The 14687-nt window shown below is 45.3% G+C and overlaps 1 protein-coding gene across 5 annotated transcripts in view; it reads left to right on the forward strand.

The window, feature by feature from the left end:
- Positions 1-14687, forward strand: part of WDR59 (WD repeat domain 59) — an 85745-nt gene that overhangs the window by 14838 nt on the left and 56220 nt on the right. For 3 of the 5 annotated variants that reach the window (XM_086688903.1, XM_025920536.2, XM_086688902.1), the window contains exons 2-5: positions 3384-3433; positions 7956-8091; positions 13253-13338; positions 14333-14413. In XM_086688903.1, the coding sequence (XP_086545029.1) occupies positions 3384-3433; positions 7956-8091; positions 13253-13338; positions 14333-14413 (353 nt within the window). The remainder of the gene's footprint in view (positions 1-3383; positions 3434-7955; positions 8092-13252; positions 13339-14332; positions 14414-14687) is intronic. The other 2 variants (XM_086688904.1, XM_086688905.1) reach the window with 2 other exon arrangements.

Here is a 14687-nt window from a genome sequence, read left to right on the forward strand (position 1 = left end):
TCCTGCAGGCTGCGGGGGAATTCTCCCGCAGGGAATTCTCTCCTAGCCATCACTGGGGCTCGCTTCCTCTCTTGCAGCAGGATCACGGGGTTGCTGTGGTTCTTAACCCCCTGATGCCCAGACTTAGCATCTCCCAGCCAGTCCCTGCCTGGTGCCCTGAGATGAGGAGGCCTTCCGGGGACTCTTGTCCCCCACAGAGCACCAGCTTCTACCCTGGTTAGGGGATCTTCTCTTTTCTGCTTTCCCTCTTTGCATTCTCCTGACAGCCCAGCATGACCGTCCTTAATGTGCTGCTACGAACATGATGTTGGCCCCTTTTTTCTGAGGTAGGAGTAGGGAAACCTCAGTTAGTGTTTTTTGTCTTCCTTTTAAATAATAACTTCCTCTGATGAGGTGATATGGTGAGTTATGATACTCTGTTTGCAGTTTTTGGCTCCTGTATTTTTCCGTGTCATTTTTAAACACTTTCAGGATACTCCCTTATGTAAATATGCATAATTTACTTGTAGATAACATGAAACAAGCAACTCTGTGCATAGAAGTTTTCCTGTGTTTTGGATGGATTCTGGAGGTGGAATTTTTGAGTCAAAGGGCATGACTTTATGATGATGGTTATTAATTATTGTTACTGGGTCACTCTTTGTTATCACTGTACCGCAAACTAAGCAGCTTGAAACAGTACCTACTGATTAGCTCATAGTTCTGTCTGTCAGAATCCCAGGCGCCGCGTGGCTGGTTTCTCGGTTTAGTCCCCTAAGCTGAAATCCAGGAGGCAGCTGGCTGTGTTCTCATCTGGAGGCTCAGTGGCCTGAGGAAGAATCTGCTAAGAGACCCATTCAGCTTGTTGGCAGAATTCAGCTTCTTGGGGTTATAGGACTGAGGTCCCTGTTTTCTTTTCCTTCTTTTTTCAAATTTTGAGTTTTGTCCTTCATGTTTTAGGGAATAAAAAGTTTGGCCTTTTTATTGCATGAAACTACAATTGGCACAGGTTGGGGGACTAGAGGAGGAAGGTGGGGGCTGAGGAGGAGGTGGGAGAGACCTCTTCCCCAGCTCCTGGGTAATGACACTCACTTCTTCTTGCATAATTTCTGGCGTCTTCCCACCTGGATGCTGGCTCTCTCAGGGTCTCGGAGAAGAGGAGAGGATCACATGCTCATTGTCATAATTGTCATTCTGGAAGGAGTGGAGGAAGTTCCTTCGAGCTCACCATCATCTCAAGGGGTTCTCTTCTCTTTCATTTTTTTTTTTAAAGTTTATTATTGATTTTGAGAGAGAGAGAGAGAGAGAGAGAGAGAGAGAATCCCAAGGAGGCTCAGCGCTGCCAGCACAGAGCCCTACATGGGGCTTGATCCCACGAAGCATGAGATCATGGCCTGAACCGAAATCAAGAGTTGGATGCTTAACAGACTGAGCTACCCAGGTGCCCCTTCTTTCATTTTTAAGTAAGTTCTACACCCAACATGGGGGTTTAACTCATGACCCCAGGATCAAGAGTCACATGCTCTACCAACTGAGCCAGAGCCAGGCGCTTCTTTTAAGAAAATTTAAAAAAAAAAATTTGATGTTTATTTATTTTTGAGACAGAGCATGAGCAGGGGAGGGGCACACACAGAATCCGAAGCAGGTTCCAGTTTCTGAGCTGTCAGCACAGAGCCCGATGTGGGGCTCGAACTCGTCAGCCCTGAGATCATGACCCGAGCCGAAGTCGGATGCTCAACCGATTGCACCTCCCAGGCGCCCCTTTTTAAACATTTTTTACTGAAGTCTCTGTTTTCTTGCTGGTTGTTATTTAGGGGACACTCAGCTCCTACAGGCCACTTTCAGGGACTTGCCATGTGGTCCCACCTCCACAGCCAGCAGCAGTCTTCTTCACATAAATGCCTCGTCCTTAGAATCTCTGAGTGCCTCTGTTTCCGACTTCTAGACCTAGATTTACAGGGCTGATGTGATTAGGTTTCTCTCTCTCCCCCCAACCCTCAAACAGAATGTACTCACTGAACAGTAACTCCCCATTCCCCACTCCCTGTCCCCTTCCACTTCTTTTCTACTTGCCCTTTTTATGAATTTACCTATCCTAGGTACCTCATAAGTGGAATCATGCAGTATTCTTTTGTGCTTGGCTTCTTTCACTTAGCATAGTATTTTCAAGGTTCATCCACACGATAGTACGTATGCCGTCGTATGTGTGTGCCGTGTTTTGTTTATCCATTCACCTACTGATGGACATTTGGGTTGTTTGAGGTCTCTTAAGGTCGACTGATTTGGGACCTTAACCACATCTGCTAAATCCCTTCACAGCAGCACCTAGATTCATATTTGAATAACGGGGAGAATGTGTACAGCAAGGGCCCAGAATGTTGGGGCCACCTTAGGATTCTGCCTACCACACACCTCCTGGAAGGATCGTACCACCCCTGGTTGGAGGTGCCATCTTGCCTGCTTTCATACTTTTAATCTATAAATTGTTCAGAAGAGCGTGGAAGTCGCATCTCATTTCACTGCCTGCCTTTCCAGCTGGACTTTTCTCTGCTCACGACTCTAGTGGGATGAAGGATGCAAAACAACCACTTTTTAGCCTCCAGTGAGAGCGCCCTGGTTTCTTGTCCCCAACATTACCTATGACATATTTCTTGACGGTGTATAAGAGGGAGCACTAATGTCTTGAGAATGCAGGAGAATTTGGACTGGTCCAAATAAGAGAATTTAGGGCTGTAACTGCCATGATTTAAGTCAGCCTCATGCTTCAGCCTGAATGCAAATTCATTTGATTCAGTGCGGTCCTGAAAACATGGTGCTCCCTAGGAACTGGGAGACCTGGGAAATGGAAATCATTAGAATGTGCTAGAAATCTCAGATTAAATGGCAACTGAGCATCTCAATAACGTGACCGTGGATTCAGCACGGGTGGTGTTTGACTATTACCACTTCCCATTTAGCTTGGAGGAGAAGTCCATGCCCTTTGGAAAGGCATGGGGGTGACGGGTGGGGTGGGGTAGGTGTGTTTGTGTGTGTGTGTGTGTGTGTGATGTCCCAGGTTAGGTTTTGCTTGGAAGGGGCTCTGAGTAGCTCTGTTAGCTCCAAGCTAGTTAGGTTCTCCGAATTCTAAGATGATGTCTCCACAATTTAGAACACACCAGCTTGCTTGTATATAATCCTGGTGTCAGCGAACAGATAGCAACTGCCCTATTAAGGAAGGTGAGTAGGAGATCTGGTTGAAGATTAGAAGGGAGTGAAAGCATCCACTGTAGAGAACTAATAATACCTGCCAGCGGGGGACTTACCTGGGTCATGGGAAGAGGAAGCCCCAGACGAGGCTACCCACCTGTCTTCCCCAACCCGAGCTGGCTTTGCTGGCAGAACTGACCCTGTGTTCTCTCTCACAGGCAACCGCAATGTCCGTGGACTGTCTGGGGCAGCATGCTGTGCTCTCCGGGTAAGTGAGCTCTGCTGCAATTTCTGGGGACAAATCACAAATTGAGAGGTTTCTGGGAAATTGGAAAATACTCTTTATCCTTAAGGATTGTGGTCATAGGGTTTAGTTCCGCTATCCTAGTGACCTCAGGGGTACTTAACAGGGATCACTTGCAGTTTATTTTTGTCTCCGCCCTAATATGTAAGGAATAAAATTCCTTTGAAATTTGCGTGACTGGTAGTTTGGTCTTGGAATTGCAATTTTCTGTTTATTGCACAGACTCTGCAGAAGGGTGCTGTCTGGTGTGGTCTCACAGGTTCAAGGGGATCTGGGTTCTGGTTTGGCAATGCCATTCATGATGAGCCCCTGGACATTTGTCCAGTTGGCCTCCCTGGACTTTGGTTTGCTCGTGAAGGACTTTGATTTCATTATGAAGAACTAGAACTACATGATTTCTCTAGTGTTTTCCAGCCCAACATTTTTAACATTCTGGCAACTAAGGGCCATCCCAGCATTTGCCGATCACTTTGTCATTGTACCAGTATAATGCCATTTAATGGTCAGAGTCCCCTCCCCTTTCATACTCACTACCTCTCTAAGTCTGCAGTGTTTTCTTTAACTTACTTGTTTATGAACTCACTTCTAAATAACTTACTAGTTTCTGTTTCATTATTTTATTTTGAAATCGTATTTTAATTTACCTTAAAAAAAGCATAGCAAACATTTAAATAATTCAAAAGGCTCTACATTGGGAAGTAAGTTTCCCTCTTCTCTTTGACCGCCATCCCCAGAGACAGTTATCAAATCCATTTTTTTGTGTCACACTGGATGCATAGATAAGGAAAAATTGATATGTTTCTTTACTGCCCCCTCTGCACTCACTTAAAAAAAAAAAGCTTTATTGAGATACAATTCACAGACCATGCAATTTACCCATTTAAAGTGGCAAGCCAGTGGTTTTGGGGATATATTATTCATTTCCTACTCTGTTTTTAAACCTTTTTTTTTTTTTGAATCAAGGAAATACCTAAACATAGTTGACAAAGTCAAGTAGCATTACAAACATTATATTGTCAGACAGCAGAATCCTCGCTCAGCTTTTCCCCAATCCTGATCCCGCTCAATAGAAGCAACTACTTGAGACTCTTTTAGCTGTTTCTCTGGGGTTGCCTCCATTTTTCCAAATAATACACAAATATTCTGTTATCTTGATTTGTCCAGATATTACCATTTGACTTTTTAAAGTAGATGAGGATTTAGCACTTTTACTTTGCTCTGTGAGTCCCTGACTTCCCTCTCCTTCCAGTATAGTTATATAACAATTGTTGTGTTGAATCAGTATTTGGGGTTCTTTTCTCAGAGTAATTTTGAGAGGTCCTATACCATTCTGATTCTGGACTTTGTATGCGGCCTATTTTTTCTCTTTGGAAGCTTTAAAATGCTGTCTTTGTCTCCGGCATTCCTTTTATCTCCAGGTGTGTGAAATCTTCACCGCGACTGCTTTGGCGTGTGTCTTTTTTTCATTCATTCTGCTGGGCACTTAGAGGGTCCCCTCTTTTTTTTTTTTTTTAAACATCATTACTTGTTTTATCTAAACAAATAGACATACACTTGACATCATGTAGTCATATTAACAACCCACAAAATACTCAAGTGCTGGGCACCTAGGTAGCTCAGTTTGTTAAGCATCCAGCTTCGGCTCAGGTCATAATCTCATGGTTCATGGGTTTGAGCCCCGCATTGGGCTCTCTACTGTCAGCACAGAGCCTACTTCAGATCCTCTGCCCCCTTCTCTCTCTGCCCTTCCCTGCTTGCGTTTTCTCCCTCTCTCTCAAAAGTAAATAAACACTAAAAAAAAATACTCAAGTGCTAAGGAATAACTGTGTCTCAAATGTTAGACTTCTCTGTATTCACTCACGTGGGCATTGCCATTTGTAGCATCCAAGGAGGGAATGGGATTATGTCACTGGAAAGCAGGCAAGCATTCCTGGTTTGGTGTGTTCTTGGGTACATACATACCTGTTTTATTTTTCAGCATAATCTTGAAGGTTCACCATTTTGTTTTCTTATACTGAACTTGAAAATATGTACAGTAAAGAATGTACTTGAGTTAACCGCTTGAGTAAATTTACAAATATATACACCCATGTGATCCCCATTCAGATTAAGACCCAGAGTAATTTTTAGCACTGTGGGAAGGCCCTTTCAATCTGGAAGGTCTGTGTCTTCTAGTTTGGAGAAGTTTTCCTGCATTGTGTCTTTGGTAATTTCCCCCCTCTATTTCCTGCGCTCCTTCTTTCCGAAGCTGTTCGTCCGTGTTGGATATCCTATGTGGATTCTCTGTTGGTCCTTTTTGTTTTGCATTCTGACAGTCCCCTTCAGCTTTAACTTTCTACTCTTCTATCGGATTTCTTTATTTCAGCTGTGCTTTTCATTTCCAGGAGCTCTTTCCTGTTCTCTGTTCTTTCCCTCGTCTTCTTTTACCTCTCTGACAATATTAATTCTAGGTTTCTTCTTGCCTCGGCACTACCCATTTCCTTTTTTTTCTTTTGATTGCATTGGTCCCTGTCTTTCAGGTTTCCTCTGGTGACCGATACTCACCTGGCTCTCTGTTACTGTCAAAGAGTGATCAGTTTACATGTGTGACGGTGGGCTTCTTTGGAAGGAGGTCGTCTGGGAACCAGACCCTTTTTTTGGAGGGTGCCCAGATGTCACTATCTCCTGGGTTCTGTGTTACTTATTTGCTTTTGTTCTTTTCTTGGGCTGGTCATTTTCCCCTGAGAAGAATCCTTTTGTCACTGTGCGAAGACTCTACAGATCAGCTGTAGGGGAAGAGGCCTGAGGGTCTCACATAACACTTCCTGCCCTGTTTTGAGCACAGCTCCTCATATTCCCACACTGCTCTGCCGTTTGTCCCAGGCCTGGGCTCCTCTGAAGTAGTTTGTCTGAAGCACATCACCGCCCCCCCCCCCCCCCCACCCAGGTGAAGGAGAGGTGGCTCTGTGGGGTGTGTATAAACCGCTCTCCTTAGTCCTCTTTCAAACAGTTCCTGTTCTGTTCTGCTTTTGGTTCTCCAGGCCTCTCTTCCCTTGTGTGCAGGCTGAAGCCTCCGGCTCCCGAGCCGGCCTCGGTTCTGCAGCGTGAATCAGCTCGCCTCTCATCCACTTCCCCTCTGCAGGCACTTTGGTGTTTGCTTTCTTTAGATCGATCACCGTTTGTCCATCCGCTTTTCATTTCCTCTCTCATTTTCTTTGTGGGTTTCTGTGTTGTACGTTTTTACTCTGACTTTCGTGGGTCTTCAGGGGAGAAAGAAGATATGTCAGGTATGTTTACCCTGAAGTGCCTACTTTTCTTCTGCTGCTCTGCACTTGCTCTGTAACGTCTCTGGGCCCCCCTGTTGATGGCGCCCCATGTGTATCGCTCTCAGCCTTTCCCCGTTTGTCATGCTTTCCCGTTTTTCATGCTGAGAGGAAGAGGCCAGCCTGCCTGCTCCAGAATCAAGTGATTCCTTCAGAGTAGGTCAGAGATGCTAGATCTTTGTTCTGCACCAGCAGTTCTGAAAGTTCTGTGGATTTGTCTTACCTGTGCTTGCTTTCTTCTCCCCTAACCTTCTCTTCTGGGGTTTCTGCTAGAGTTTTGCAGGCCGTGTTAACTTGCATTTCCCATCTCTTCTGAGCAGGGACTGTTAATCTTTTTCTTCACCATTGAGCCCACCTGTCCTCATGGATGCTCTGGGGCTTGAAGTGCTCTCTAACAACAGCTGATTAATGGCTGCTGAGATGTTGATTCACACAATGATTTTTCCCTTAAAACAAAGGGAAAATAGGCAGAACACAGGACATTCCTGTTTTCAGATCCTTTATACTGATTGGCACCGTGAACATTATCAGCCCTTAATGTGTTATTTTCGTTATCATTTTATTCGTTATTATTTCCCTCCCAATAGACTTGATTTAGTTGCCTTTCCCAGGTAGTCAACTTGCAAGGGAATTTGAGATTTTCTCCAGGATGTTTGGCAAAGTGATAAGTGATAGGTTTAACACACATTTACTGAATGCCGAGCACTATGCCTGGTGAGGAGGGACATACAGACACTGGAGACTTGGTCCGTGCTCCACTCGGTTGGTTCAGGACCAGAGCCTTACCATGGGTAGTTGTACTACAGAGATCAGTGCTGCTGTCGCAATACAAACAGCGCGGTGGGAGTTGTGTGGGAACCAGAACTACCCCTAGCTGAGCAGTTGGGAAAGGCTGGAGCTAAGTGGGCTTGGAGCTGAAGCTGGCGGGAAGATGTCAGACTCCCAAGGATCCAGTCGGGAAGACCATCTCTGGAGACAGGTTCTCGCAGGGACGTGGCTTCCACTTGCTTAACTGTCACCTTGAATTCCTCCTGTCCCTTGTATGCCTTTCAGAGTAGATAAACGTCATATAAACCTGGGGATTTTTTGAGCACTCTTTGCAAACCATACGTAATTCCAAATGTGCTTTTCTGTCTTAATGCTAATGCTGTTATATTGTCATCATGTTGATGTTGTTTTCCTAGCCGCCGATTCTTATACATCGTTAATCTAGATGCCCCTTTCGAAGGTCACCGAAAGATCTCTCGCCAGAGCAAGTGGGACATCGGAGCTGTGCAGTGGAATCCTCATGACAGCTTTGCGCACTATTTTGCAGCTTCGGTGAGCCATTTAAGGAGTACGGGAAAAGGCTGTTAAAAGTGTGAGCTGGGGCTGGTAGGTCTATGTTCTATGGAGAGAAGAGAATATAACTCTCATTTCTCAGGCAGAAAAGAAGTGTGGATGGTTCTAAAAGGAAGAGAGAGGCAAATTAAAGACATATATGTATACATACACATATGGCGTATATCTATATATGAACGGAACTGCTGATCCATCGGTGTCAGATCTTGTGTTTCTAAAGATCCAGATTTTAAAGGGAAATGAATAGATGCCTCCATTTCTGTGTGTGATAAGATCCTGTTTTCACCGGCAGGAATGTAACTGGACATGACTCTGACCTTCACTGTTTTCAGAGGGATCAGAAGACTCCACACATGCTTTCGCTCAAAGGAAGGGATTCTTTCTTTTTCTTAAAGTTTATTTACTTATTTTGAGAGAAAGAGAGAGGGGAAGAGAGCATTATCATCACGGAGCCCAACACAGTGGCTTGTGAGATCGTGACCTGAGCTGAAATCAAGAGTCAGGTGCTTAACTGTCTGAGCCACCCAGACGCCCCAGGAAGGGATTCTTTCTTGATTGGGATTCATTAGATCGGCTAACCCCCTGAGATTTTATGTGCCTGTTTCTGTGTGAATTCTTCCAGGAAAAGATGCATGCATTTTATTAGGTTTTCCAAGGGATTCGTGACTGAAAGAAAGATCTAGGCTAGATCACCTCTGGTATTTCGTCAGATTCTACACCAGCATTCTACTCTCCTAGAACAATTAGAGATCTAAACCTTTGGCTCCTTTGCACTGGGCTGGAAGAACAGTATTTAAAGAACCCTGCTTATCATCCAAGGGATGCAAGCATTCACAGTGCTGTCTGCGTCTGTTCTTATCAGAAATGACAGTCTGTGAGAGGGAAGCACCTGAGGAAAAGAAAGACGAGCAACGCTGTCAGCTTTAGAAGGAACAAAAAGCCGCTCTTCCCCTCATTTCCAAAATAGCATCTGACTGTCTGGGGCACCTGGGTGGCTCAGTCGGTTGAGTGTCTGACTCTCGATCTCAGGTCATGATCTCACGGTTCATGGGTTCAAGCCCTGTGTCGGACTTTGCGCTGACAGCCTGGAGCCTGCTTGGGATCCTCTCTCTCTCTCCCTCTCTGCCCCTACCCTGCTTCTGCTCTCTCTCTAAACAAACAAAGAATCTGAACGTCTGACTCTCACCATGGACATCTGCGGTCGAACTGATGCGGGGGGCTGTTCTGAAGGAGAAGATAGGGCCAGTCTACTGCTTTCCCATTCCTGACCCCTTTCCTGTGAATTAGGAAGAATGCTCTTTTTGTTGGCTTACGCCATACAACTTCCACTCCCCTCTCAGCCTCAGCCCCTGATCATTGGGTCCAGGGGTCCTAGACCTTGGAGCTACTGACCTCCCAGGCCACATAATTCTTTGCGGCAGGGTCTGTCCTGTGCATTGTAAGAGATGAAGCAGCATCCCTGGCCCCTACCTACCAAATGCCAGTAGCATCTTCACCATCCCCGTCACCATGACAACCGAAAATTTCTCTAGACGTTATTAAATGTCCCTGGGAAGCAAAATAGCCCCTGATTGGGAACGACTGGTTTAGGCTAACTGGTCAATACTTGGCCCATGTGGATTAACATTGCATTTGTTTACAAATGGTGAGATAGCCTTTTTTTTTTTTTTTTTTTTTGACAGTCTTTTTAAAGTAGACAATGTAGGGGTGCCTGGGTGGCTCAGTTGGTTACGCGGCTGACTTCGGCTCAGATCATGATCTTGCGGTTCGTGAGTTCGAGCCCCGCGTCGGGCTCTGTGATAACAGCTTGGAGCCTGGAGCCTGCTTCGGATTCTGTGTCTCCCTCTCTCGAGCTCTGTCTCTCTCTGTCTCTCTCTCTCTCAAAAATAAACATTAAAAAAAAATAGACATTTAAAAAAGTAGACAATGTAATGTCATTTACATTCACATGTTACACAGCCACCGCCCCTCTCTGGTTCCCAAACATTTTCATCCCTCCAGAATAAAATTTTACCCCTCCCATGAAGCGGTTTCTCCCTGTGCCCCCTCCCCACGGCCCCTGACAGCCACCAGTCTGTGTTCTGTCTCTGTGTTCTGGATATTTCATATAAATGGAAACATATAATATGTGATCTTTTGTGTCTGCTTTCTTAACTATGCTGTGCCATGTATCTGTGCTTTACTCCTTTTTATGGCTCAGTAGTATTCCATTGTATGGCTATAACACGTTTTGTTTAATCGTTCATTCACTGATGGATATTTGGGCTGGCTCTTGTAAATAAGGTGGAAGTGGACGTGTGTGTAAATGTACTTTTTTGAGTACTTGTTTTCAATTGTTTTGGGTATATACTTTGGAGTGGAATTGCAGGGTCCTATGGTAAGTCTGTGTTTAACTTTTTGAGGAACCGTTAGACTTTTCTACGGTAGCTGAGTCGTTTTATAGTCCTACCAGCAGTGTTCCAGTTTCTCCACATTGTCCCCCAAATTAGTGTTTTTCTGTTTGGTTTTTTTTTTTTTTTTTTTTTTTAATTTTTAAAGCATAGCCATCCTAGTGGGAGAAAGTGGTACCTTACTGTGGTTTTGATTTGCATTTCCCTAATGACTAATGATGTTGAGCATCTCTTCATGTCCCTGTGGGCAATTTGTGTATCTTTTGGAGAGATATCTATGCACATCCTTTACTTATCTTGGAATTGGGTTGTATGTCTTTTTGCTGCTGAGTTGCCAGAGTTCTTTCTATATTCTTGATACTAGATTCTTATTGGAGATATGATTTGCAAGTATGTGTCTAATTCTGTAGATTGTCTTTCACTTTATAATGTCCTTTGTTACATAAAAGGTTTGATTTTGATAAAGTTCAATTGATGGATTTTTTTTTTCTTTTGTTCTTGGTTGTGAGAGAGGCTTTTTCAGGAGAAAAAGCTTTGGAGTTAGGCACATCTGAGGTCAAGTTCTAGTTTTGACACTCCTGTTTTATCTTTTGTACTCTCCCAACTTTCTGAGCCTCAGCTGCCTCACCTGTAACGTGGGTGATGATAGCCAGCGTGCAGTGTTGTGTGACAGCACGGAGGGCGGGTCTCTGAAGATTCCTAGTACGTTGGGCGCCTGATGGCTCCATTGGTTGAGTGTCTAACTCTTGATTTTGGCTTACATCGTGGTCCCAGGGTGGTGGGATCGAGCCCCATGTCAGGCTCTGCTGAGTATGGAGCCTGTTTAAGAGTCTCTCCTTCTCTCTCTCTCTCCCCTCTCCTCCTCTCTCTGCCCCTCTCCCCCACTCACGCTTTTTCTCTCCCTTTAAAGTAAATAACTGAAAAAAATGAATAAAAACAGAATCTGTGTATTAAAAAAAAGATTCCTAGTACATAGACTGGTGTTAGTAGACCCTCTGGAAATGACAGGGGATATTATTATAATATGAGGGGACTTTTCTTTTCACTCCTGTTCCCATTGGAAGCTGTTTTGAATTCTAACCTTTGACCAGAAACCTTACCTATTTAGAATTGGAAACTGGCATTTCTGAATAAACACCTTTGAACTTTATACATCTGTCCATCTCTGAGCTAAAATGAAAATCAGTCTAGTAATATATAGATATTAATAGATCTGCATCTGTATATCAGTTCAGAAATTATTAGATAGCCTGTGTATTAGTAATCAGTCTGTTGTAGTCTTTATTCACTTTTGGTGTGTTTCATAAGCTCATGATATTTAGATATTTTGCTGGCTTGTTGTTTCTTTCAGTGAAATGTAGCTTTTTCTTTCCTCCTTTCCCTATTGCTGTGTGTTTTTTTCTGGTCAGTCTTTCCTAGTCTTTCCTAGGTCTTTATGCCTAACCCTTTAAGAAATTCAGTATAGGGATGCCTGGATGGCTCAGTTGGTTAGGCGTCTGACTTCAGTTCAGGTCACAATCTCATGGTTTGTGGGTTTGAATCCCAGGTCGGACTCTATGCTGACAGGGCAGAGCCTGGAGCCTGCTTCACATTCTGTGTATCTCTCTTTCTCTCTCTCTCTCTCTCTCTCTGTCTATCTCCTGTTCGTGCTCTGTCTCTGTCTGTCAAAGATAATGAATAAACGTTAAAAAAGAAAAGAAAAGAAAAGAAATTCAGTATTAGGGACACCTGGGTGGCTCAGTCGGTTAAGCATCCGACTTCATCTCAGGTCACAGTCTCACAGTATGTGAGTTTGAGCCTCACACTGGGCTTTGGGCTTTCATCACAGAGCCTCTGCTTCGGATTCTCTGTCTCCTTCTCACTCTGCATCTCTCTTTCTCTCTCTCAAAAATAAACATTAAGAAAAAAAATGTATAAAAAAAGAAATTCAGTATAGGCATATTTCAAGGAGTCTTCTGTAATTTTGTCTTCTAGGATACCCCTTTAATAGTGGTTCTGTTTTCTTTCTTGTGTTTATGTGTTTTTAAAGTGTGATGGATGGACTCTGGGCCTTTGATAAGTGGGGAGAGTGAGCTGAAAGCCTTAGTGTGACAGCAGCTGGAGAGATGGGTGTGTGATGCTTAGAGCTGGGAGGTGGTCCTTTGAGCAGCCTGCAGGGTGGGGGGGGGAGGCGTGGGGGTGGTGGGGTGGGGGTGGCGCATCTCTTCATTCAGGTGCTCAGTAGCGCCTCGGTGGCTTCAATTCAGCTGCAATGACTCAGGGTGGATTCACTTTGAAGACAGCACTGCCCTCTCTTTTGGAAATTTGTAGTCCTATGTACTGAGCTGAGGTTGGCTCACATGTTAATTGTACTTGTTTCTTTTTTTTTAAAAAATATTTTTTTATTGTTTTTGAGAGAGAGAGAGACAGACAGACAGATCACGAGTGGGGGAGAGGTATAGAGAGAGGGAGACACAGAATCCGAAGCAGCTCAGGCTCTCAGCTGTCAGCACAGAACCCGACGTGGGGCTCAAACTCACGAACTGTGAGGTCATGACCCAAGCCAAAGTTGGACACTTAACCTACTGAGCCACCCAGGAGCCCCTAATTGTACTCATTCCTGATGGCTCTGTGAGCAAGTCAGTCTGTAGGGTCTCTGCCATGCAAGTTAGTTTCTGCATGGCTTCGTTTTCTCAGCCCTAGGCAGATCGCGGTGAGAGCGTGTGTTCAGGTGTGGGACTGGCTGCCTTCTTCCCGTTGTTTCTTTTCAGAGTAACCAACGGGTTGACCTTTATAAGTGGAAAGATGGCAGCGGGGAAGTTGGCACTACCTTACAAGGCCACACTCGTGTAATCAGGTAGGTACCAGGCCTCCGCAGCTCCCGGCCTGTCTCGCTCTGTCATAGTCCCTCGGGAAGTGACGTGAAAGCTCCGTCCCCCTTCCACATCTTGACCCTCTGTGCTGCATTGGCCACGGGTGACTGCTAGGTCCTTGGCGCTCACTGAAGCGGTGGCTCTCGTACTGGGGATCAACCAGTATTTAGGAACCAGCATTCCTGTAACTGCTGTCCTCGATTCCAGAAGGCCCTCGGACAGCCCAGTCTGGAGTGAAGGATTAGAGCTGATTTTTGCCATGGGAGGGAGACACAGTTATGCCGGCAGAATCCTCAGCTCACATTCGGCAGTGCGTGGGAGCACAGACAGCAGGACGCAGCCCTTTGCTCTTTTTCCAGTGGCTGTGGGGCACAGCTGCCTCCCACCCATGGCCTTCTGGAGTGTTCCTTGATCCATCCTGTCCTTGGGTCACTATTCCTGGGTAGGGAACACTCATCCTGGGAAGTAGCAGCAGGGAGTACAGGAGTGGGGGAGCTGACCCAGAAGTAACGGGAAAGGCCAGACCCCTGGCCTATGTTAGGGAGGCCTACCCTTCCTGAAAGCTGCATGGCAGTGTTACAGTTTGCCGCTGCTTTGAGAGATGTTGGTTTTACTCAAGGTACTTGTGGTTGAATCTGGTTTAGAAAATTCCAACTCAAAAATCACTTGATGTTTTTGCTTTGGGGTGTGTGTGTGTGTGTGTGTGGTTGAAGTTGAAATCCTCCTTTTCTTTTTTGGGAGCAGGTGATGGGATAGCTGGTGATGACAGGGGAAAGGACCTGAAAGCTTTTTTCAGAGCTCAGTTAAGTCTTACTCATTCCCAAAGAAGTTTGGAGATTTCTAGCCTATATCATGTTAAGGAGGACCGTTAACAGTGACTCTCTGAAGCCACTAGAAATGAAATCTGCTAGCGCTTTGGAACTGGACTCTGAATTTTCTTCTCTTTGGTGTCGTTCTGTTTATTTCTTGTGTTTCCAGTGACTTGGACTGGGCAGTGTTTGAGCCGGATCTCCTGGTTACCAGCTCTGTGGACACTTACATCTACATTTGGGATATCAAGTAAGAACAATTAAAAGGCCAAACCACTGGGTTGTGGGATGATCTGGGACCTTTGTTTTAGAGATCAGCTGTCTTAGTTTGGTTTCCCCTGGGTGCAGACCCCGAGATGAGGATGCCTTGCAAGGACGTTGTTTAGGAGGCGACAGAAGCACTGGCGGGAGGAGGGACGGGAGCGGGAAGGCTGCACACGGAGGACGCGCTGTCCGCGCGGGAGGCAGCCTGAGCACGTGGAGCTTATTCCTGCCGGGGACCGCTAGGTGCTAGTGCAGAACTC

The sequence above is a fragment of the Puma concolor genome, chromosome E2 (genome assembly GCF_028749965.1).
Source record: "Puma concolor isolate L17-30 chromosome E2, mPumCon1.1.hap2, whole genome shotgun sequence".
Taxonomy (NCBI): Eukaryota; Metazoa; Chordata; class Mammalia; order Carnivora; family Felidae; genus Puma; species Puma concolor.